This window comes from Sinocyclocheilus rhinocerous, unplaced genomic scaffold (assembly GCF_001515625.1).
Source record: "Sinocyclocheilus rhinocerous isolate Xijiao unplaced genomic scaffold, SAMN03320098_v1.1 scaffold1080, whole genome shotgun sequence".
In the NCBI taxonomy this organism is placed as follows: domain Eukaryota; kingdom Metazoa; phylum Chordata; class Actinopteri; order Cypriniformes; family Cyprinidae; genus Sinocyclocheilus; species Sinocyclocheilus rhinocerous.
In genome coordinates this window covers 48195-74137 of record NW_015652127.1, presented here as the reverse complement: position 1 = coordinate 74137, position 25943 = coordinate 48195, and the positions used below count along the sequence as shown (strand labels likewise).

The 25943-nt window shown below is 35.5% G+C and overlaps 2 protein-coding genes across 3 annotated transcripts; both read right to left on the bottom strand.

Annotated features, from left to right (window-relative positions):
- Window positions 1-4112: 4112 nt before the first annotated feature.
- On the bottom strand, window positions 4113-13667 carry LOC107713414 (RNA-binding protein MEX3B-like). Its single transcript, XM_016518903.1, has 3 exons — window positions 13322-13667; window positions 11932-12426; window positions 4113-7398 (listed from the first exon to the last, which is right to left on the bottom strand). The coding sequence occupies exons 2-3, from the start codon at window positions 12380-12382 to the stop codon at window positions 6098-6100; spliced, it is 1752 nt and encodes a 583-aa protein (XP_016374389.1). The 5' UTR covers window positions 12383-12426; window positions 13322-13667; the 3' UTR covers window positions 4113-6097.
- Window positions 13668-14804: 1137 nt separating this feature from the next.
- LOC107713415 (methyl-CpG-binding domain protein 3-like) lies at window positions 14805-23708 on the bottom strand. 2 transcript variants are annotated; one of them, XM_016518905.1, is made up of 7 exons: window positions 23556-23708; window positions 22443-22599; window positions 22217-22354; window positions 20327-20417; window positions 18968-19145; window positions 16739-16885; window positions 14805-15925 (listed from the first exon to the last, which is right to left on the bottom strand). In XM_016518905.1, the coding sequence occupies exons 1-6, from the start codon at window positions 23567-23569 to the stop codon at window positions 16741-16743; spliced, it is 723 nt and encodes a 240-aa protein (XP_016374391.1). In that variant the 5' UTR covers window positions 23570-23708; the 3' UTR covers window positions 14805-15925; window positions 16739-16740. The 2 variants fall into 2 exon arrangements, with proteins under 2 accessions (XP_016374391.1, XP_016374390.1); XM_016518904.1 differs by having other exon boundaries at window positions 14806-15925; window positions 23460-23707.
- Between the last annotated feature and the right edge of the window lie 2235 nt (window positions 23709-25943).

Below are 25943 nucleotides of genomic sequence, written 5' to 3'. Positions count from 1 at the left end.
ATATGTATGTATATATATATATATATATATATATATATAAATATATTAGTGCTGTGTTGGATACATTGATATGACGATACGAGTATCGATACAGCTGGCCCTTTTATTTAGCAGACAAATTGCAATTCGTTTTTTTCCCCAAATCATGCCGCCCTAAAATGTTTCATTGTAGCTGGTGGATGTTACGAATGTGTTCAGAAGTTTCCCTTTGAATCTAGATGAACTCACTAGTTGATCTTGCTAATCCACTAGTCAGTGGTAGAATGACTAGTCAATGATCTTTAGTGAAGACAAGAGTGATTTTAATTGTGTTGATTCTGACGTGACGTGAACACAGAGATGATGCAATACTCCTCATGATGAAAAACATTTGCCTTCACATGCACTTACCCACAATGCATTGCGGCCTTGAGACACCCAGAAGCAGATCTGCTGACTCGGGCTTTGATTGGTTTGCGCTCTCTGGAATATTTAGCACTTTCTGCTCTTCGTATCCGTCGCTCGTCTGCGTGCCACCCGTCTCCAGCAGGTGAAGATGAGCCTAACCAACACTGTGACTCACTGCAGAGCAGACGCTGTGCATTATGGGCCTTTTGTTTGTTTGTGGAGCTACACGGCCAGTCTTTTCTCTGCAGAGCATCCAGAAACACTCAGTAATAGTCGATGGATTGTCGGTGATGTTGAGTTTATATTCTTACAGGCTGATGTGTCTGAAGTGCTTGCTGTGCAGTGAAATGGTTATGTTGTTATTTTTAATATTTTAAATTTGCTTTTTTTTTAAAATTTTTTTTATTTTAAAGTTTTAGTAATTTGTTGTTAATAATATAGGTGAAACTTGGCAACTCGCTGAAATAAAGTAAAACATTAAAAAACTTAGAATTATTTTCAGTTAAAGTTTATTTTGAGTAACGTTTTCTTAATGATTTTTTTGTTGTCAATTTTGCAGTAGATTTAATTAATTTTTATTTAAGTTTGAGTTATATTGGTACATAAAGTTAAATTAATTGAAAATGAGAAAATTGAAAACATCAGCAACTAGCTAGAAAATAAGTTTTAAAATAAGTTTATATTTTATTCTATTTCAGTTCATTTTATTTCAAGTAGCAAAAGTTTATATATATATATATATATTTTTTTTAAATTTATATCATTTATAGTTAAACCAAAACCATAACAAAATGTAATATTTTTTTTAAGTTTGTCTTCATAATTTTGTGTTGCCTCTGAAACTGTTATTTTAGTATCATTGATATATTATAGTTTTTGTTCATATTTTTTAATTAGATTTTTTATGTATATTTTCTTTTTTCATTTTAAATTTTAGTTAGTTTTATAAATTTTTTGTCATTTTTATTAATTTTTAGTTTTCATGTCTACATTTTTAAAATAATATTTTATAAACAAGTTTTTTATATACATTTTTATTTAAATTTTAGTTATTTTAGTACATCAAGTTAGACTAAAATAAATGTTTCCTTGTCAACTAGCTGAAATAAAAATTAAAAAAAAATTTTAAGTTGTTTTTTTTCCAAGTAACAGCAGTTTTTTAAGATTTTAGTTTTATTTGACTATAATAACTCTGGTCGTTGACGCTGCATCGAGATTTGAAATGCATTAAGCACTTCTGACATTCAGTCTGAATATTATAAGGGCAGAAATGTTTTTGACTGCTGTGTCGTGTTGGAATTGCTTTGTTGTGAGTCTTCTTCAATAATGCATAATTCTAGAGCAATACACTGGACTCAAACTCTTTATGGATGCATTACAGGAATAATTCGCCCTCATGCTGTTCCAGTGCAATATTTCCACTGAATTAGAAGAGGATCTGCTCGCTTCCTCTCAGAAAACTAGAAGTCGTCACATGGACTTTAATGGCACTCTTTTAGTCTTTTCGGAGCGGCATGAGGCTGAGGCGTGATTTTGAGGTGAACTATCCCTTTAAATGACAGATTGCTGTTTTAGACTAAACCACAGTGCAATTAAGTGTCTTTGTAAAGTTAGTTGCCGGTTTGATTTAAACTGGTTTACGATGCCGAATGTTTGCAGTTGTTATCGCTGTATACACATGCTGTTATTAGGATGAATCTCACGGCTGTGAGCATATTATTTACTTTTTACATGTGCCTGTTGTTATTTACAATGATTCATCAGTGCACTAAAGAAAAAAATATCTTTTTTAAAAAAATTTTTAAGTTTGTATTCATAATTTTGTGCTGCCTCCAAAACAAATTTACTTTATGGCTGACATCATCAAAGCCGGCTATTTGTTAATGTCATACAGGTTTTAAAATATATACATATTTATTTTATCATTATTTATTTAATTTTGTTTGAAGTTTCATGATTTTGTGCTAATTCTGTAATGACTTTACAGCTGATGTCAGGTTTAAAAATATATATTTAAATTTGTATTTTTTAAGTTTGTCTTATAATTTTGCACCACTTCTGAAATGACTTTTACAGCTGATGTCATATATTTTATTTTTTAAATTAAAGCAATAAGCCCCGTGAAGCCGTGGTTTACAGTGAATTTATAACAGCTAAGGGGCGTTGTTAGGTACGACGTGAAGCGGAGTGCCTAAAACCCCCTTAGCTGTTATAAATTCACTGTAAACCACGGCTTCACGGGTCTTATTGCTTTTATAAAACGGTTATTCCATATACGTAGTAAGGTTTCACAAAATAAAACTGAGCAAATAAAGTGTAATGATATTAATAAAAACAGTATTCTTCCACCAAACAATGTAGTTCCTCAGAATCAGTTGTGGTTGCAACAAAGTGGTTGCCGAGCAACACAGACGTAAACAAAGGTGTATGTTACTTTGTAGAGTAATTAACAACAGCTTCCAACGTGGCTCAGCCAATCAGAATCAAGGACCGGAACTCTCCGTTTTATAAATGTTGTATTTTATTTTCGAACTTTTAAACAACTTTACAGCTGATGTCATCTAGGCTGGCTACGTGTTAACGTCATATAATTTAAAAGATTAGATTAAAAAAATAAATAATATTATTGCCACTGCCACATATATTATATACACTGGTAAATCTTTATGCATTGTATATTGAATATGTATGTGATGTTAACGGAAATGTAACTGAGAATTAGATTTTAAAGCTTCCTACTGTGATATTTATTATATGTAGCTAATATTCTGTTGTAATGTTTTCCTATAAGTTTTATGATGGTTTTAAGTACATTTAGTAACCACTATTTTTTTTTTAAGAACTTTTTACATTACCAGTTCCACTTAAGTGACTACCACATAAAATAAATGTTAATAATTTAATGCTGTTAAACATACCATGTAACAGTTAGAATAATGCACCTGCAGTGGAAGAAAACTGGACCAGCATTTAACAACAGAAAAGTGAAGGTATCGTTTTTATTAAAGAACTACATACACATTTTGAGCTGTAAAGATCTCCTGTTCTAGATGAATGGACATCTGGTTATATTATTGATGACATGAATTACTTAACAGCCAAGGTTTTTATAGTTAACTAAAACCATCAAAAAAAGAAAGAAAAACAGCTAGTCGCCAAAGCAGCATTTCATATTTTCATTATTTTCTTTTCAATTTTAGGAATTAAAGTACTAAAATGGCTAAAACTGAAATAAAAATAAATAAAAACTATAGACATAAAAAAAAAAAACTTTAAAACTTAAAAAAAAATAGATGTTTTTGTAAAAATTAAAAATGACAAAAAAACAACAAACTTACTAAACCTTCAAAAGAAAATGAATAAAAACTATATAGACAAACATTTTTTTAACTAAAATGCCCCCCCAAAAAAAACATTTACCAAAACTTAAAAAAAAAAAAAAAGTACTGTAAGTTAAACTAAATGAAAATAAGAAATGCTGTGGCAACTAGGTGAAAATGCATTTATTTTACTTCAAGTAACAAAAGTTTTGTGGTTTTGGTTTTAGTTAACTATAATAAGACTTATTATATTAATAAGGGACGAGGTTAAAAAAAACAACAGCTTGTTAAATGGATTTGAAGGAAACACTAATCTATCATTACATGTGCCATACAGCTTTAACATCACAGAAATAAAGACACGGACACAAAGGATTATTGTTTTACAGTACAAAAACAAAAACAAAAACAAGATTTTATTAAAGAAGCATAAAAAATAAAACTCTTGATACATTTTCTTATAACCGTCAAGTCAGCTCAAATTATACGTGTATACAATTGTTCCAGCTCACGGTTAAAAGGTCCATAAACTTTCAAATAAAATATATTTAAATTTTAAATTTCTTCAATAATTTTTTCTCAGTTTGTTATAAATTGCCTATATGTTGTACACAGGAAACAGAAATATGGAAAATAAAGATACATTTGCTGTAATAAAAGGGTCACATTATAATCTGGGATATTTACGTCAAGGTAAGCAAATAAATTGTAAAAATAAAATGTGTAAAAAAGTTTTTTTTTTTTTTGTCTTTTCATTTTTAGAAAATTATTAGCTAATGCCTCACGGCTTCAAGACATGCAGAGAGTTTAACTTACAAATAATGATACGCATTTGAAAAACTACATTAACCTTTTCCGTCGTACGTTTGAAAACGAATCCCAATGATTGTAATTCAGGATATTTACAATTAGGCCTGAAATCCGGTTATTGAAATCGCTTTTGGTTCTGTGTACAAAAGGAATTAAAGCGAAAGTAAAAGCCGAGCGAGTTTAGGGCACAAATGAATCATGGGAAAACAGCGTCTGACGTCTTTCCAATGCAAAACCGCCTGAGATCGTCCTCAGCGAACCCTGTTTGAGGAAAAAAACGAAAGGAAACCGTCCGACTTCAGGCCAATTCTTCACTAGTCACATGACCGTCATCGCCGATACCAAAACATGTCACATACAAACAACCGAAAAACTACTAGCTTCTTGTACCTTTCAACCAGTTACACTACTTTTAACAACGTCTGGGGACGAAAAGAAGAAAACGAGCGGCTCAGATTCGACACGGCTCTCTGTACAAATCACTAAAACTGGAAGAGCGGAGAGAAATTACGTCACAATCTTCGTTCCCGGCAGCGAGTTTCACCACCAAGGCACCGTTAGCTCTCGAGTTCTGGCACGTTTAATATATTCGACACGCCAAAGAAAAATCTAAAAGCGCATCTAGAGAAAGAAACCTGTACAAACCAAAACGCATTCTCGCCCTTTAAGACGTCAGAGTCCCTCGCGTTCAAGGAGAAACGGCTCGTGCATCGCTAAAATGTACGGAAGCCCTGGTGATTTAGCTGCCACGCGGACTAGCATCCCGTTTATTAGGACGACCTGAAGTGTAGTGTGTAACCGGAAGCCCTTTAGAGTGTGAAAGCATGGCTTGTCGCGTAAAAACCGTTCGGCAGGACTACAGATTCGTTCGTAGGCAGCGTACGGGGGTGCGCAATCATAAACAAAACGCTCGCGCGAGGGCCGGAAGACAGACACAAACTACAGCGAAAGACATTTCTGTACGTCGCTCTCGCACACATTCACGACTAAACATTCGAAAGATAATTCAGTATGCTGTTTGATTCGAAAAGTCTAACAGATAAAAAGTCCTCGTTAAATACTAGCAACCCTGTTTCTGGAGTGCAGGAATGAACTGACACGTGAATGTTTTAAGGTAGTGTGGCAAAAAGAGAAAATGCACGGTAATGATATTCATAACATGGACTATTCTAGCTATTTCAGATCCTACATCCACTAGCACGTTGCGTATCGACTCGTAACGCGTATAAATATTAAGTGTTCGATAATAAAACAGGAATATCTCTCATGTTTTGGTCTAAACAAGCGCAGCTTTCGCATTTAAAAAAAAACGCAAAAATAATTTTAAAAACTACTGCATCGGCAACACAAAAAAAAACGCGTTAGAAAAAAGTGCAGCGTAAAAGTCGAAAAATCTGAGAGTAGAAAAAGTCGGAAGCATGAATGGAAAAACAACCCACCGAATATAAACAGCTGAAGATAAGACGCAGTCTGACAAGTACTTGAGTGGGTAATAAAGTCACTGTTGTTGTTATTATTATTATTACTGTCAATAAATCGGAATAGTGTCATTTCTAATAATTACTAAAGGCAGTCTAAGTTTAAGAGAAGATCCGGATGCACTGTGTGGCAGGAGTGTGGCAAACGGGACACTCGGGATCCTGCGACTGGCAAATCTGCCCGGCGCAATCCATGCAGAAGAGGTTATGGCCGCACGGAACGAGCGCGGCGGTCACCTCGCTTTCGCAACACACAAAACAATCCCGAGACACCATCCCAGCCAGGCCGCCCTCTTTGAGGCGTCCCAACATAGTGGAAGCGATTCCCACTCCGCTTCCGCCACCTTCTGAATCAGTTGGCGAGCCACCCGGGAGCGATGACGCCGAGCAAGATGAGTATCCAGTGCTGCTTCCGCCGCTGCTGCTGCTTCCGCCCGAGAACGAGCTTCCAGTGCCCGTTTGGAGCCAGGAGAGCGTGCTTAGCGGGTCACTTTGGGCCCGGCGGGCGAGCGGGTGATCTGGGTCTGGTGAGAGGCGCGGGGTTACAGCTCCTGCGCTGAGGCCGCTGCTGTTGCGACGGGCCGTCTGCGTCGGTTTCTTCGCGCCCTTCGCAAACGGCGCCCAGATATTCGCAGCGCTGAATTCGAAACCCAAATCTTCCGACGCCGCCGGCAAATTCTGAGTCGAATCGCCCGCGAAGGAGAAGCTCCCGCCGGTGCTGCTCGTGCTAAACGGACTTGTCGGGCTTCCCCCGCCATCTGTCGCCCGTCGAGTCGCAGAGAATGATTCGGATGACATTTTGCGCGACGAATGGTGCATCTGTGGCGGAGGTGGAGGCGCCGAGTGAGTCGCACGCGACCAAAGCGCGCCGGCCAAACCGAGCGACCCGAGACCCTCCAAACTCACATCCGTCCCATTGCTGTGGAAGTCGTTATCACCTTGGAGGTCAACGAAAGCACCAGTGCGCAACGTAATGTGCGTTTCGATCTCTTCTCGCGCGCGATCCACATTCTCAGGCATGCCGGTGACCTCAAATACAGGGTCTTTCTCGCGGCTGGGAGTCACGATGTAGGTGTGCGTCTGCTGCTGGATGCGTTTGATCGTGGCTCCTTTGGGTCCCACCACTAGGCCCACGACGCGGTAGGGAACGCGCACCTGGATGGTGGTTTGTCCGGGGAGGTTGGGAGGGCCGGGAAGCGAGCCGCTCGATCCGGGGCCATTTGCGCCGGCTTTGCAGCGCGAGGCGCGGATCATGGAGAAGTGCTCAGCCGCCGAGACAATCTCACATTTGGCCATTTCCACGTCCTCGCGGCGGCCCGTCACGATGAACACGGGATCTTCTCCTCTCACGGGGGTTTTGATGTAGGTGTTTGTTTTTGCACGGAGTGCTTTGATCTTGCAACCTGCAAAAAAATGAGGAAAAAAATAATTTAAAAAAATGGTGCATTCAAGTCAAACTGACAAACATTTATTTATTGTAACTAGGGTTGCAAAGGAGTGGAAACCTTCGGGTAAATTTCCGGAAACTTTCCAAAAAAAATCCCTGGAATATTCCAAAAAATCCTGTAAAGTTTCCAAAATTTCTGGAATATTTCCTAAATTTACTGGAAATGTTCCACCTGTTTGCAACCCTAACCGTATCACAATTTAAATTGTTTCAGTAGTGTCATGCTTTAATGCTACTAGTTACAACAAAATTACAGTTTTTATTAGGGCTGGGACAATAAATCGATGCATCGCGATTCATGGATCGATTCTGAGATTTTCCGAAGGCATCGCGATTCTCTCTGGAATAGATTCTGAGCAGTTTTTAACAGCAGATGGCGCTCTAGGCTAGTTTTTAACCGCACACACAAATGCTCACGAAGAAGAGCCCTTGTGCATTCGGCTGAGTCATGTAAGTGGTTAAATGTACTTGCACCTTGGCTTTTATGCTTTTATGACGAGAGATTAATGTAAACACAGCCCACTGTGAACGTAATTCACTTCAACCTTTTCAAACTGTATGAATGATCATTTTATGTTTAAGTGGTGTGCGTGTAAGGAACTGGAAGCAGGAGAGTACGGCTGTTTCTAAAGCACGCAGTGCCATCTGCTGTTAAAAACTAAGCTCAGAATCGATTCAAGAGAGAATCGTGATGCATCCCGATAATCTTAGAATCGATGCAGAACAATTACTCAATTCTCGATGCATCGATTTATTGTCCCAGCCCTAGTTTTTACTAATGCGCTCATTAATTAAAAATTATTTGAATTAATTGAGAGACAACGTGGTATATTGAACTTTTAAAAATGTATTCATCACACCACAGGAAGGATTAAATTAACTAGCAAGGGCAAAAAGATTGAATAAAAAAGTAAAGGCAAATTATGACAGCCATGTAAATTTATACATCATATTTGAATATAATGATTAATTACATTATTAATAATTAGTCAATAATACTGACTTCTCATTGATTATCATAAGTGTTCACCCAAATAAACAAAGCCTTGTTTTGAATATCTGCATGTGTACTATTTGAAATTAGTCAATTTACATAAGTTTTTTTTTTTTTACTTTTTAAATTTGCTTTTAATGAGCAAATTTTACCAGAAAGGCAACATGGCATATCTGCACTTTTTAAAAAATTTATTTGTCACCACAGGACCACTGGAAATTAACTAGCAAAGACAAAAGGTTGAGGGAAAAAAAAAAAAAAGTAAAATGCAAATTATGACAGGCATATGTATATTTCATACTCGTATATAATAATTCCAGTATATTATTAAAAGTCAATAATAGTGACTTTGACTATCATATAAATGTATAACCAAATCAATAAAGCCTTGTTTCTAATATATTTTAGAATATCATTTTAGTCGTCATTTTATTATAAAACTTCTGTATTTGACATGCTACAAGCAAAATGCATATTTTCAGCAGAGAGAAACTGTAGTTTTTAAAACTCATTTAACACACCACAAGACAATTTAAAGTAGCAGCAAGGATAAAAGGTTACAGACATATGTAAATGTATAAATCATCATTATTATAGTAATTAAAATTATGTAATAAAATTATTGTAATTACGACATTATTGTAATTGAGACAATGTGGTATATCTCTAGTTTTTAAAATTAATTTGTCACCACATCACCATTTAAATGAACTAGCAAAGACAAAAGGTTGAATAGAAAATGTCCAAGGACATATGTAAAATTACAAATCTTAATAATTACAACATCATACTGGAATTATTATATTTAAAGTCATTAGTGATTATCATACTTCTTTATTATATATAACCTAAATAAACATTTCACTTTTTACTTTTAAATAAATCAATGTTTCTAATATCTGCAAGTATACTATTTTAAATTAGTCATACTTTACTTTATTATAATGCTGAAATTGTTCCAGTAGTAGCATGCTATAGTTTTTTAAGTGGAATTATGAAGATGAAATGACAGACTACATGGTTTTAAAATTAGTCAAATTTATTTTTAGGCAAATTTATACATCAAATTTTGACTCAATAATTCCAGAATATTACTGATCATTTAAGCCAGTATCAGGTACACGTTCTTTGCCTGTAAGAAACCATAAAGTGGATAACCATGTCACATTATATCGTTTCAGTAGTGTTATGCTAGTTTTAGATAATAATACATTGATGTTTATTAAAAATATATTTAGAATACATTTATAATGATGATGACATACAGAAATGCAGTTTAGTAATGAGCTCATATTAAATGACATGGTATATATGTACTTTTAAAAATTAATTTTTCAGGACCATTTAAAATTTTTAATGAACTAGCAAAGGCAAAAGGTTGATTACTTGGCACATACTTGAATATAAAAATTATTAATTAAATTCAATAATAGTAACACTTTCATATGTGACAAGTCGCTGGGGTATATTTGTAGCAATAGCCAACAATACATTGTATGGGTCAAAATGATTGATTTTTCTTTTATGCCAAAAATCATTAGGATATTAAGTAAAGATCATGTTCCATGAAGATATTTTGTAAATTTCCTACCGTAAATATATCAAAACTTAATTTTTGATTAGTAATATGCATTGCTAAGAACTTCATTTGGACAACTTTAAAGATGATTTTCTCAATATTTAGATTTTTTTGCACTCTCAGATTCCAGATTTTCAAATAGTTGCATCTGAGCCAAATATTGTCCTATCCTAACACACCATACATCAATGGAAAGTTTATATATTCAGCTTTCAAAAAATTGATCCTTATGACTGGTTTTGTGGTCTAGGGTCACAAATAAGCATATTACCAGGTCACATAAAGCCTACAAGTATAGCGTTTTAAATATTTCAGAATTTACTCAAACTAACCCATACATTGATAATAAAGTGCAAAAAAAATACATATTTAAGTCATTGGCTGGATTGTTTTCTTCATTCATCAGCGGCCGGATAGAGGCGCACTGTTCCTTTAAATCCGCATGGCTTACTTCACTCAGCCAATGGCGCGGCCGCTCTGTGACGTCATCGCGGGAAGCTGAACGCATGGCATTTCAAACAAAGAGAACAATGCCGCGCAGAGCAAACCTCGCGCCGCTCGCAGAAATCACGCTTGTTTTACATGAACCAAATCATTTAAGATGATTTCTCACGGGTGTTTAACAAATAAGAGCATCAGAGCTGAAATGCACCGCGCAGAGCCATAGTGCGCAAACCCCGGCCCTCTATACTTGCATAACTCGTATCCTCACATGACCCCTGTCTGCGTTCATATATAACGCTCCGGATCCTGAACGAAACGCAATCAGAGATCGATAATCAGCAGACAGAGAGATGGGCGGGAGAACCGTGAAGCCGCAGCGGTCGATACGAGTCTCTATTGTCTGGTTTAGACATGAGCAGACCCCCTCCCAAACCCCTCCTCCACAGCCACAACATCCATCCATCCACCCCACGACACACTACTGATGTTTATGAAGGACAAACATACGACAAAAAGCACCAAAACACCCGTGCATGCGTGCCAAAACAACGACAGAAGCATAACGCACGTGCAACTGGCCGCTCACTTCTGCTCATAACGCCGGCTTATTGTTCTGATGCACTGCATTGCTTTGTTTATGATGTCCAGGAACACAGAACGGGAGTGAATATTCAAATCACAGCTTTTGCATGCAATCTCAGACGATTAAAGTGATGATTTTCATATCGTTCAAATGCAATTTACAATTCCAGAACAAAGAATTTAGATCAACAATCATATTTTCAATGCAACTAACCAGTAAACAACTTCAGACAGGTCACATGACTGATCCAGTAAGGTTATACTGATTTATTGTTGAACTGCATTTATTTATTTTTAGGATATTTTGGAACATAAGTTTTAACTACTTGCAATGATTTCCTATTGTGCAAATGTATTGCATTTATTGTTTATATATCTTGAAACAAAAAATATTACTGAATATTCCTATTTTGCATGCAAATAACTACCTTTAGTGCTTTCATATTGTTAAAATGCATTGCATTTGTTTATGTTTTGGAAAAACTTCACATGTTGCACGCAAATAACTACTTGCAATGCTTTCCTATTGTTCAAGTGCATTGCATTTGTTGTTTATTATCTCTTGTAACATAATATTAAAATACTCATATTTTGCACACAAATAACTACCTTTAATGCTTTAATATTGTTCAAATGCATTGCATTTGTTTATCTTTTGGAACAATTTCATATTATGCACGCAAATAACTACTTGCAATGCTTTTCCTGTTGTTCAAATGCATTGCATTTATTGTTTATCATCTCTCAGAACACACAAGATTAAAATATTCATATCTGGCAGGCGAATAACTACTTATTGTTCTACTGCATTGCTTCTATTGTTTATCATCTCTTGCATCATAAAGAATGGTTGGTTTACTATTGTTTACGATCGTTTTAGTAAATATTACCTTGTCTGCCGACGATCTCGGCCACATGCTCTGACGTGGGCACCGGCACGCACTCGGTCATGTTGACGCTTCTCTTGCGTAGCACCGAGCTTTGTTCCCCGAGGATGGAGGAGTGCGGGCTGGCCATGTGGTATCCGCCGCCACCGCCCGAGCTGTAGTACTCCGGAGAAGGCGAGCAGGAGCCGGGTGATTCCTGGGAGCTGTTGCTGTGCTCGAGCATCTGCAGATCGACATATCCGCCTCCCCCGTTACAGTTCTCACCGGCCGAGGTCCCATCCAGACAGTCGACCTTCTCCAGCGCCATAAGTGACAGCTGATCCAGAGCGAAGCGCAGCGCCTCCTGATGGTTCTCATCCCTGGGCTCCTGCTCAGTGACCCCGCCGGATTGTCCGGTGCTGCTCACTACCATCTCGTGATCCATGATGTCAGGGTGAAACAACGGGCTAGGCATAGTCGTCCCCGCGTGCGCATCAGACAACGAACCAAGCACACTTCCTAGAAGGAAAAAACACATTTGTGACCCTGGAGCACAAAAGCAGTCATAAGTAGCACAGGTATATTTGTAGCAATAGCCAACAATACATTGTATGGGTCAAAATGATCGATTTCTCTTTTATGCAAAAAATCATTAGGATATTAAGATCATGTTCCATGAAGATATTTTGTTAATTTCCTACCTTAAATACATCAAAACTTCATTTTTGATTAATAACATGCATTGCTAAGAACTTCACATTTTGTACAACTTTAAAATCAATATTTTGAATTTTTGAATTTTTTTGCACCCTCAGATTCCAGATTTTCAGACAGTTGAATCTCAGCCAAATATTGTCCTATCATAACAAACCATTTGAACTTATTTATTCAGCTTTCAGATGATACATAAATCTAATTTTCAAAAAAAAGACCCCTATGAGTGTTTCTGTGGTCCTGGGTCACATTTAAACCCATCAAACACCTTGAGAAGTGACACAAACCATCTAGAAACACTCAAAGCAGTGCTAGTGCACAGTAAAGAGCGAGTGTGCTTGTTGTTTTCTCGCGCTCCACGCCGCGCGTCTCTTTTGTCTTTATCGTTTCTGCTGCTCTTTAGCTCCGCGTTGTAGTCTCACAACGCGGTTAACGTACATTTCATGACAAGCGGCCGTTATTTAGCCAAGCTCGCGGCAGGAGCGTGACGCGTGCGTCCGCCACTCCAAACCGGCGGAATCGTGAGTTTAAACGGAGATATTGGAGTTGAAGTGTAGTTAGCCGCGCCGCTAACCAGAGACGATCAGTCACATTGTCGCCTTTGTTTGTGGATCTCAGCCACGCGCCACGCGGGCGATACGGAAACCGGCGAACAAGATACTACCACGGAGACGCGTTAAATAAAGCGGCAAAACCTCACCTTATGTGCTCCCGTCCCGCTCGCCGCTTGTATCGGGTGTTTTGTGGAGGATGAGGGAGAAGGTGATGATGGCTAACCGCTAGCGGAGCTGCTAATCGTTGGGGGGCGTTGGAGAAAAAGACTCGTTTTAAAAGCATTCGCGGTCAAAATCGACCCCCAGCGCGCGTTCGGATCACGCGTCCCGCCTCTGCACCGCTCACTCGCGCGGTCTGCTCATTGTTTTTCTGGCCGTTTTCACGCGTGGAACGCTAGAGAGGTATTATAGCGCTTTCTCCCGTTCGTTCCGCCGTCTTTGTCTCTCTCTCTCTCTCTCTCTCTCTCTCGCGACAGTCTCGCTCACGGCGCTGACGTCACCGGCGCACAACAATGGGGTCAAAGGCCACTGGCAAATTTAGATTTAATTTAATGAATATTAATTATTGCTTTACTTTAAAGGGTGTTCTCTTGTATTATGAAAACAAAAGCACTGAAGATCTAGAATTTATTGTTAACCTTGTTATTTTATTAGCAAAATTTCACATACATAAAGCATGTCAACATATTCTGTTACACCAAATACACAAAATAATGATCTTTAAAAAAGCATCATATGACCCCTTTGATTCATCTCCAACGAATTAAATGTTAAAGTTGTTTTGTTCTAATTTTTACTTTTATATTTCTTCAATAAGACTGTTAAAAAAATAAAAAGTCTGTGATTTGTTTAAAATACTATGATACAATCTTCAATCCCCCTGGTACTTTGTAATATCTTTATTTGTTAAAATTGAATGTGAGTTATGCTTATTTTTTTGTTGTTTCTTATTTGTTTATAATTTGTACTGTTATTATTATTTCTGCAATAAAAAAGGCCACTGGCAAATAAATAAATATTACAATAATATGTCCACTATGTATAGCCTATATACACACAATCTATATGTTCTAATGATGCAGTTTCATAAACATATTTTATAAATACATCACATAGGACAATATTTGGTCGAGATGCAACTATTTGAAAATCTGGAATCTGAGGGTGCAAAAAAAATCTAAATATTGAGAAAATCATCTTTAAAGTTGTTCAAATTAAGTTCTTAGCAATGCATATTACTAATCAAAAATTAAGTTTTGATATATTTATGGTAGGAAATTTACAAAATATCTTCATGGAACATGATCTTTACTTAATATCCTAATGATTTTTGGCATAAAAGAAAAATCTATAATTTATATATATATATATACACACACACACTAAATAATAATATACATGTGATTTAAATTTCATAAATACATTTTATGAATATTTATTCAACAATATGATTTCAAAATTCCATAAATTTTATTATAAACTTTAACTATTAAATACATTTAACAAATATATAATGTTAATTATAATGATTACAATTTCATAAATATATTTAATACATTTATAAATTTGATTTCAAAAATATATTGTATACTATAAACACATTTAATAATAACCGTTAAGTACATTTTAGATATTGATACAGAAAAACATACGTATAAAATGAAACATTTAATTAGTGACAAAGGTTTGTGACTCTACATTTGCTTTCTTTGAAATATGACGAGAAATTTGCATTAAAATAAAACGTGAATGTGCCGACGTGTGTTGAAAGACTTTTATTTTCCAAGTTTACAAAATTATGTGTCCTTCAGCTACAAGGTTTGTATTTTCAAAAAGTCATTAAGCTTTCTCGCAAATAAAGGGCAACATACAAAAACACAATCTCCTGCATATTTCAAATATATTTCATATTTCGAAGAAAAAAACATCAGGGTATGAGTCAATCATCTATTAAATTCAATCATGGGTGTGTGAAGAATTAGTGTAAGTGAAAAACACGCCCTCTACTGAGCAAACACTGATGCATCATGCAGATTTCTGTACTGTAACCATTCAGTCCGTAATAATAAACCACGCTGCATCAGTGAATGATGACAAATGTACCAGCTTCATACAGCAACACAAACAGCTCGATCCAATCTGATGCAACTAAAAAAATAACTGATATCAGCTATGCATTGACAAACTCATGAATACAAAAACCTAAGCACCAACGTAAGAGCTTATGTCATGTCTACACTCAAACAGCACTGTAACAAAAGCTCAAATATAAAGGAACCAGGAAGAATTGAGCACCGTATTTGTACCAGCCATCACAAACCAGTATGCACTACTAGTACATTATTTCCAGATTCAGTCATAAAAACATGGCATTTTGTTTGTATATAAAAAAAAATAAAAACTTTCATGATTTGAAATTAGCTTACGATGTCTGAATAAAAAAAACCTGGGCATCCGTCATATTGAAACTCACTCAAACCCACTGCGTTATGCTGGAAACCCAAACCTGCCCAAACTTTACGCTCATACTGTACAAAAATAGAGCAAATCCACTTCAAACAAGTTAGAAAAAAGTGAATTTGGTTGAATAAAACTGCTTGAAATGTTACGGTAAAACAAATGTTCACAGTTGAGTTGGAGAAGAAAGGCTGGTTTCTGCATAGGATCGGCTCAAGTCTGAGTCTGAGTCGTCTTTGGGTTTGGGGAGGAAAAATACTGTGGTCCAGGTCGTTCCCATCGCCACCGCTTTCCTGCAGACACAGAGACGTACAGCATTACAATCAAACTTAAACCAGATCTTCTTCAAAGCGTTTCATCCATGCCGAACCATTCAATACATGTCCTTCAACACAGATCTGATCCTGGCCTTCAAAGTTTGGTTTAATGCAGCTGGCTAATGCACTGGTTCACAATTCATTGGTTTTCTAAAATGCTTGATGTGAAGGTAACGACAGCGGCATTAGGGATATTTTAAGATATTTAAAAAAAAATAAAAGTTAACTTAAAATACAAATTAAATAAATATGTAAACAATACAAAATCAATAAAAATAAAATGTAAAATAAATAAAAAATCTGTATACATAAATAGCAAATTGACTAAAATTTGTTTTGTTTTGCAGATAATTGTGACCCTGGAGCACAAAACCAGTCATAAAGGTCAATTTTGAGAATTGAGAATAAATGAATAAATAATCTTTCCAATCTATAATTTATTGTTATGATAGGACAATATTTGGCCGAGATACAACTATTTGAAAATCTGGAATCTGAGAGTGCAAAAAAATCTAAATATTGAGAAAATCGCCTTTAAAGTTGTCCAAATGAAGTTCTTAGCAATGCATATTACTAATCAAAAATTAAGTTTTGATATATTTACGGTAGGACATTTACAAAACATCTTCATGGAACATGATCTTTACTTAATATCCTAATGATTTTTGGCATAAAAGAAAAATGGATCATTTTGACCCATACAATGTATTGTTGGCTATTGCTACAAATATACCCCAGCGACTTAAGACTGCTTTTGTGCTCCAGGGTCACATATGTTCTTTCCCTTACAGCTATACAGACTCCGTTTCCTCGTCGGTGGACTCTTCCTTCAGAGATTTGGCCTCGATGGTGGCTTCCTCTATGTGTGCGAGCATGTCTGCCATGAGCGCTTCCTCCAGCCTCTTCCTCACGTTATACACCAGATCTTCCTGCTTCCTGTGGACGACGCAGTGCATTTCAATCAAGCATTCGAATATCTGTCATCTTCATTAAACGTTCATTATTCTACTGTAACATACTGGAGCTTTCAGACTCCAGACATCCTTCCCAGTCCAACAAGAGCATTTACTGAAACTAAACCACAGAAGTGACTCTTGAGTTATTATAGTATTACTGATATACTATTACTATTCTGTATTACACTTTATGTTTAAATTAGCTGTTTACATTTTCATTTTAGTAATTTTGTTGTGTTTTTGTCATTTTTTTTGTCTACATAGTTTGTTTTTATTTAGTTTTAGTTATTTTAGCACTTCAAATTAAACTGAACTTTTTTTGGCTATATAGTTTTTATTAATTTTTATTTCGTTGTAGTTTAGACAACCAAAAGACAATTAGAAATGTTGCTAAATAAAATAAAAAAACTTTTAGACTAGCTGAAATAAAATAACAAAATAAAGAACCTTTTTTTAAATTTTAATTCAGTTAATGCTTTAATATTTATATGTTAATAACAATTCTTTATTATGGACTTAGTTTTCATAAACGATGATAACCCTAGGTTAGACAGAAAAAAAATCAATGCAGATCTAAATGAGTTTATTCCTAAACAGCAGAAGAATTAAAATGAGTTTTTTTGAATCAGAGACTGTTATTGAATGGATGTGACATTAAACTCACAGAAAAGTGCTGTTTCTCATGTGATGAAGGTGTTTATACAGATGTTTTAAAAGAGTCAGCAGTAAAAAATAACGGCCTGTTTTACTGTAAGAATCAATAGGGCTGGACAATAATTCAATATCGATATGTATCGAGATATAATTTTTTTTCAATAAGGGTGATATGATTTTTAAAAGCTGTATTTTCAGCATCATTACTGCAGTCTTCAGTGTCACATGATCTTCAGAAATCATTCTAATATGCTGATTTGCTGACAAGTAAATTTTTCAGGATTGTTTGATGAACAGAAAGATCAGCATTTCTCTGAAATAAAAAGATTTTGTAACATTATACACTATTCCATTCAAAAGCTTGGATTTTTTTTTAATTTATTTTTTTTTGAAATTATAGAAATTAATACTTTTATTTAGCAAGGATGCTTTTTTTAGCAAGGATGCTTTAAATTGATCAAAAGTGATGATAAAGACATTTATAATGTTACATAAGATTTCTATTTCAGATAAATGCTGTTCTGAACTTTTCTGAAAAATTCTACTCCGCTGTTTTCAACAATAATAAATGTTTCTTGAGCAGCAAATCAGCATATTAGAATGATTTCTGAAGATCATGTGACACTGAAGACTGGAGTAATGATGCTGAAAATACAGCTTTGATCACAGAAATATATTACAGTTTAACAGATATTCAAATAGAAAACAGTTATATTTCACAATTTTACTGTTTTTGCGGTATTTTGGATCAAATAAATGCAGGCTTGGTGAACAGAAGAGGCTTCTTTAAAAAACATTAAAAATCTTACTGTTCAAAACCTTTTGACTGGTAGTGTATGTTAGCCTATAGTTTGAAGTTAAAGATATTAATATTAATAAGGTGAGTCAGATATGTTTATTTGACAGTGATTTCTAGTTCGTATGAAGGCTAAATACTAATAAAAGGTGAACATAAATTTATTTGTGCTGTTTTTTCTCCTAAAATATTATATAGTTTTATAGGAGGAGGTTTCATAGACTTGGCAAATTCATTTTTCATAAGTTTGTAGGTCCAGACATCAGTTGTGGGTGTTCTTGGCAGTTTTTACGAGGCTTTTTTTAAATAGTGTTCATATCGATATCGACCGAAATTAAGAAATATACCGTGATATAAATTTTGGCAAAATCATCCAGCCCTAAGAATCAGACAATCATGTACAACTAAATTCAGAAGAATACTCCCTAAGTGAACCTAAGCTAGAAGAAAACATTACGTTATGACAAAGAAGGCCTCCTTTCCTGCACAGTTTAGCTCCAAAACACCAGCTTGGGAGTTTCTAGTGATCCCTGTGATTAGCTGCTTCAGGGTGTGTTTAATTAGGCCTAGAGCTAAACTCCACCACAAACACTGTGGAGTGTCAGCTCGTACCTGATGTCTTCATCCGTCACCATGAAGGCTTTGCACAGAGGCTGTGTGGTGTTGAGCCAGACTCCGGGGTTCTTCTCCACCGCGGCGGACAGCTGACCCGTGATGGGAGCCGAGCTGGTGTGCAGGGCGCTCGCTAGAGCCGACAGCAGCGTCTTATCCGTGTAACCCGGACCCACACCTGCCATATCAAACATCACACCACTTACAAACACAATACTGCATTTAGGGGTGTGCAATATTGACAAAGTAATATCTCGATATCTTCTGGGATTTTATCGATGACGATATTTTGCTGAGTGTGTTATTGTGCTGGTATCTTAAGGACTGTTGTGGACAGCTGACTCCTAAAGTTTTTGATATTTTTCATATTCTGTGTGGTGATCAGTTCACAGCAGTGATAGAAATGAACCTTTTCCAATAAGTTTTAATTAATTTTTACCTTTTAATGGGCATTTTACCTTTATAAAGCCATTTTTTAAAAGAGTGATTTATCTTTTGAGTCAAATTCCTACATTTAATCAGTGAATTACAGAATAATAAGACATTTGGGCTGTTGCTAAGCAAATTAAATCAGTATCAATAAAATTCATCTTTGCAATGCAGAGGAAACACAGAAGCTGCGTCTAAAGTGGCATTTAGATGTGTTTACACACAAGACATGAATGCATTTAACCTGCAATTACTAATGCATAAATAATGTTTTGATATATTGAACATAAAACGTTGGAGACTGTTATTTCAATTTATCTAAATAATAAAAAGAAACTTTAAATGTGAAATTAAAACCACCAGTAGGTGGCAGCAAGTCACTGTTAATAAGTGATTCATTGCGATTGAACCGAATCATTTAAAAGGTTGATTCATTCAGGAACGAAACACCGTCATGTTGCTCAGAGACTCGAAACAGTGCTGTGGCTGTGTTTGGAATTATTTTTGTTGTAGAAATAGAGCAAAAACAGGCAATATGGTGTCTAAAACACAAGTCTCTCAATTAACTTCTTGTATTTTGAACTGTTGTAAAAAATCAATATCACATCATGGTAATCCTTGGAGATAAAAACGGCACTCTCTGTGTGATATTGATTAACTATATGAAATGATATAAATATATACATTTTCTGTCCCCATATCTTGAATTTTGTGATCATTCTAAACGCATTTTAATACTGAATCATGCAGTGAAAGAACGCACTCTAAATGCACACTCTCAGACTTATGTACACGCGTGCTCTCTGTAGGATGCTTTGAAAGGTTTTTGCAAAATACTTGATAATGTCAAATTGCACATCGTTAAAACAACAGCTAGTGATTCAAGCTCATTTCATTCAGTTTGTATGAGAGCTGCTCTTCCATTTTCACCTTGCAATCCTTTTGGAAGATCCATGGTCTTCACCAACTCCTCTGCGATATCATAAGTGTTGAGTCCGCTCAGCTTTTTCTCCCAGAACAGCTGTGAAGTAAACAGACCAAACATGATTTAAAGTTTGCTTCGGGTGTTACAGGAACTAATTGACTAGATTGCCGTTTATGGTTCTTTTTGATCTTTTCGGAGCTTGACAGCTGCAGTCATTAGGTAGTTTCAGGAACTAGGCAGCAGGGTCGTTCCTAAAGAACCAATTTCTCCCTCGGGCCGTTTTTTCCTGGTTGCATTCGCACCGGCAGCAGGAACTCTGAAGCGGCTGATAGTGACGTCTTTATTCGCAGCATTTACAAACGTCAACAACCGGTGAATGGAGGATGCCGTGATCGGAGTTTAGTTTTTTTTTGGGGTGTGTATGTTGTGGGTTTCGTGATAACAGAGATGGAATGTAAACACACAGTTTGTGAGATTGAAAGAGCATAAAAATCTGACTAAATCTCCTATGACAACTTGCAGTGTTTCATATCACCGAGGCTGAGAAAAGAACACAACACAACAGGTAAATGCCGTTATCGTCGTTTTCCATGTTCGTGGAGTAAATATTTTTACATGGCTTTTAAAAAATGCCGGATAGCCGGTGTTTCGTAAGCGTTTGGCCAATCAGCGTACAAGTACGTCACTGATAGTTCCTAATATACAACTGTTTTAGACCCTGCTCTGAAGTAGGAGCTAATTTAGTAACCCCAAATGGAGTTCCTAGAACTAAATACGTTCCTAGTTCCTGTGGTGCGAACATGCTAAAAAGCGGGAACTTCTGCCAATAGTTGTAGGAACTATGAAAAGGTTCCTCTGGTGTGAAAGCGCCTATAATTTATGGTCGACTTGTATTGTTAAAGTTTGGGGTGAGTAAGATATAATACGTTTTTAATTAATATTTTTATTTAGCAAGTACACATTAAATGTATTAAATGTGACAAAGGAAGCCTGCTTCCACCACAGGATAAAAAAAAAAGGTAACTGCAACTTTATATCTCACAATTTTTTTTTTTTTTTTGCAAGATAAAAAGTCTCAATTACCCTTTTTTATATACTGTGACAAACAGGCTTCCATATTAAAGACATTTATAACTGTTACAAAAGACTTTCAAATAAATGCTGTTCTTTCGAACTTTCTGTTCATCAAAGAATCCTGAAAAATAAAATGTATGACGAAATGTTTCTTGAGCAGTAAATCAGCACATTAGAATGATTTCTGAAGATCATGTGAAACTGAAAATCAGCAAATTATCGCAAAAGTGGAATTTTAAAAAAAAATGTAAGTATCAAAAAGTTATAGTAGTTTAAATTTACTGTAAAGAAAATGCACTATATTAATTTAATTTTATATATAATAAATATTTTACATATCAGGTTTTACTCTAAAATTGGTATAAAATTATAGCCTTATGTCTAAATAAGTTATGTTCCAAATTTGAAGTTGATATGAAAAAAATTGGGATTCCTGTGAGATTTTATTTAGGGTGTTATACCACAAACAGCCACCGGGTGCCATCAAAACTCCACTGAATTTTTTTTAAAGCATTTTTCTGTCACAAATGTCTAGATTTCTCTGTCAATATTACTTATATCTCAAAATGAAGACTGGAAGAATGATGCTGAAAATTCAACTGCGCATCACAGAAATAAATTACATTTGAACAGATATTCACACAGAAAACAGCTGTTTTAAACTCTAATAATATTTCACAATTTTACTGTTTTTTTAATCAAATAAATGCAGCCTTGGTGAGCAGAAAAGACTCATTCAAACACATTATAAAAATCTTACCGACCCCAAAGTTTTGAATATTTCCTTTGTAAACAGCTGCAGCAGCACATGTGATGTTTACCTGTCTGGGCTGGTCAACAGCTTTCTGAGGGTCCGTCTTAACCTTGTTGCTGGGGTGATTTGTGACCTTGGTGACGGGCTGTTTGAAGATGGACGCCGTCTGTCGGACCGGCAGTGACGTGTTCAGATCAGGTTTACCCTGAAAACAGGCATCCGGACACAAACATTACAAACAGCACAATACAGAAAGCAAAAACTGCAGTGCACATCATTCGGTCAGTCTTTACCTTGCTCTGACCGTGATGGTAGCGAAGCCGCTGCCTGTTCTTATTCAGTTTGCTCATTAGTATCTTCCCTGTGCGGAAATCAAAGGAGCTGAGATCCATGGAGTTTCCCAGATATCGGGCCAGCTGTGGTTTACTCCGAAACTTCTTCCCTGTTGGACTAAGAGGGAAAGGAAAGATCAAAAAAACATTCCTTATCTTCCAGACCGACAACAGCACTTCCACTGCATAACCTGTCAACCCAACATATGCATGTTTTACAGATAATTCTAGTGTTAAACAAGAAAGATAGATATGCATTAACACAAATCACCACAGAAAAACACATAACCCATTTTAGATGTCACAAATATAATAAAAACATAATTTTATATATATATATATATAGGGAGGAGGATTTTTGAGTAAAGAATTACAATTAATACAGACACACTAGAAAGACCCCTAAAAACTGTGTTCGTACCATAGTAAAGTGACAGTCTCAGACGGTAATACCATGGTGCAAATGATAATTGGCATTTATATGAAATATATATTGCATAAATTGAATATTTCAGCGATTCTCATGATAAATGAGCGATTATTAATAATCAAAAATCCGTCATTATTTGAACTTTTGCAGCCGCTGCATCACTTACCAGTGTTATCCGTTTAAATGAGCAGTTTAAATCGTAAATACAGTGCAGACTCGAATATAAACGATAGACAGACTATAAGGAAATATGTATTCAACTGAAACTAGAACAAAACGATAGATAACTTCGATCAACTGCGAGTAAGCAAAACAAAAACAATGCGTTAGCATGGCCGCTAGCGCAGATTAGCGCTCAGTGCTAACTCGCAGGAGACGCTAAAACACGATTAGTTTAACGTACGCACTACAAACGGTAATAATCTGGAATAATAACGTACTAGAGTACTCAGATAGCCGATTGAGGTCGGATTAGAGATTGTTAATTAATATATAAAGAGAGTTTTTTGTCTCGGCTCGCTGGTCTCCGGCTAATCCCGCTGCAGTACCTAAAATAATAGACATCACTTTTCCCCGCGGACAAGCCCGACTTTCTGGTCACTTCTTCCCTTTTCCAACCATTTGGGAGAGCCGAGCACTCCCACCTTTTCCTCTCCATGTTTCTCCCGGAGTCTCTCTGGAGGAAAAGCTGTGAATGTTTAGAAGGTCGAAGGCGGCCGCTGGCGCTGCTCTCGATCCGCTCACCTCACGAGCTTCTGACTCACGACTCTCTGCGAACCGAGAGTCGACTCGCAGTTCACTCATCTGCGGAGTAGTAAAAAACATCAAATATTATTATTTAATAAAATAAAAGAGCTGAAAACACATTTGCTGTAAGTCTCAGAAAGTCTGTATCGATTTCAGAGTCGATTGTTGTCTAACAAAGGATGGCGATGAATGGAGACTCGTTGAATCGGATCTTACAGTTCAGCTAGAATCGACTCACTGTATCAAAAAAGTTATTCATATGTAAAAACGACAAAATCTTTTAACCCCTTAACTGTCACCCCCCACTTTTTAAAATAGGCATGCAGGTGCACTATCCAAACTTAAATTGTTGTAATTTACAAAAACACTTTGGAATACAGACATAAGGTTGGTTTCTTTTTACAAAAAAATGTAAGTATCAAAAAGTTATAGTAGTTTAAATTTACTGTACAATGATATGTTTTTTGTCCAGATTATAAAAAGGTTTGATTCTAAAAGACCGTAATGCATTTTGTAATATGACACTTGACGCCGCCCACTAAGGGGGAGGAGACCGCCAAAAGATTTTAAAGTACCATTTCCATGGTAACGCAATGTCAGATTTCAAAATGGTTTTCACAGCATGAATCTTGGGCTTCTAAGCTTTCAAATGATATATGATTTATGATGATTACTAAAAGATTTGATAGAGAAAAAAGACAACAAAAAAAAGAGCGCCAAACGTCCCACAAGTGGGACTGTGACAGTTAAGGGGTTAAAGTATATTTTTAAAGACCAGTAATCTAATTTAATAAAATATTTATTATTTGTTTCTTATACATTTAGTTTAAGTACTAAACCTAAATAAACGTATATTATATAACTACAAATAAAAAATAATAAAAGAAACAAAAAATTACTAAAACAGAAAATATGATTTTTGCAATCTCATGCAAAGTATCAACAAAAATCATAATTGCATATCAATGATCCTAAAATAACACTGGTGTATTGGAAGATTTGAAGCCTGATTTAAAAAACGTACGCACATTAATCCAACAGTTTAACTGAAAATAAAAAACAATTCATTATATATAAGAATCAGATGACCATATAAACACATGTTAATATTGATAAACTCGTGCATATGCATAACTGGCGATCATAAAGCATAACAGACACCTCAAATTAATTTTCTGATTTATTAACAAGCATCGCCAGTAACCCGCGGACGACACTGAGATCACAACAGAATTAAAAAGCTGAGTTCAGGTCCACGATAATAACAGAATTTGTGTATTTATTCCATGAGGATTCAGTGGAAAGAAATGATGAAGCTCTTTATAGACACATAGAAAACATTACATCTGTATAATCATTAGATTTTGATGGTGAGACTTTTCATGAGGGAAAAATGGATTGAACACTCCAAAAAAATAAATATCACACGGTTTATTAGCAGTGATGAACAAAAGGTGGGCGTTTCACACGGTGGATCGATGTCTTCATCTCCAACAGTGACAAACATGTCCATCTTCAATCCATCTGAAGCAAGACTGACCAACAGGAACACAGAAAACAATAGAAGATACAGCAAATACAGACATCAGCAGTCAAATGAAAAGTGACTCTTTGTTCAGATAGTAAAAATCTAATCCATTTAGTTTTTGTTGTTTGAAGAGTTTCAAAACAAAACAAAACATGAAATGTGATTCAGAAAAAAAGATTTTCATATCACACACACTATACCAGTCAAAGGTTTTTGAACAGTAAGATTTAAATTTTTTTTTAAAAAGAAGTCTCTTCTGCTCACCAAGCCTGCATTTATTTGATCAGCGAAAACAGTAAAATTTTGAAATATTTTTACTATTTAAAACAACTGCTTTGCATTTGAATATATTTTAAAATGTAATTATTCCTGTGATTTCAAAGCTCAATTTTTAGCATCATTACTTTTACTAGGCTATTTAAAATAACTATTTTCTATTTTAATATATTTTAAAATGTAATTTATTCTGTGATTTCAAAGCTGAATTTTTAGCATCATTACTCCAGTCACATGATCCTTCAGAAATCATTCTGATATCCCGATTTGCTGCTCAAAAAACATTTATTATTATTATTATTAATATGATGCTGAAAACAGCGGAGTAGAATTTTTTCAGGTTTCTTTGATGAATAGAAAGTTCAGAAGAACAGCATTTATCTGAAATAGAAATCTTATGGAACATTATAAATGTATTTATTATCACTTTTGATCAATTTAAAGCATCCTTGCTAAATAAAAGTGTTCATTTCTATAATTT

Excerpts from the sequence above, each read along its gene's own strand:
- LOC107713414 (XM_016518903.1), bottom strand. The coding sequence starts at position 12,382 with ATGCCTAGCCCGTTGTTTCACCCTGACATCATGGATCACGAGATGGTA. Across the intron at positions 7,399-11,931 it reads CGAGATCGTCGGCAGACAAG|GTTGCAAGATCAAAGCACTC; the intron begins GTAATATTTACT and ends ATTTTTTTGCAG.
- LOC107713415 (XM_016518904.1), bottom strand. The coding sequence starts at position 23,569 with ATGGAGAGGAAAAGGTGGGAGTGCTCGGCTCTCCCAAATGGTTGGAAA. Across the intron at positions 22,600-23,459 it reads AGTGATGTCTATTATTTTAG|TCCAACAGGGAAGAAGTTTC; the intron begins GTACTGCAGCGG and ends TTTCCCTCTTAG. Across the intron at positions 19,146-20,326 it reads TCTTCCAAAAGGATTGCAAG|GTGTGGGTCCGGGTTACACG; the intron begins GTGAAAATGGAA and ends TTGATATGGCAG.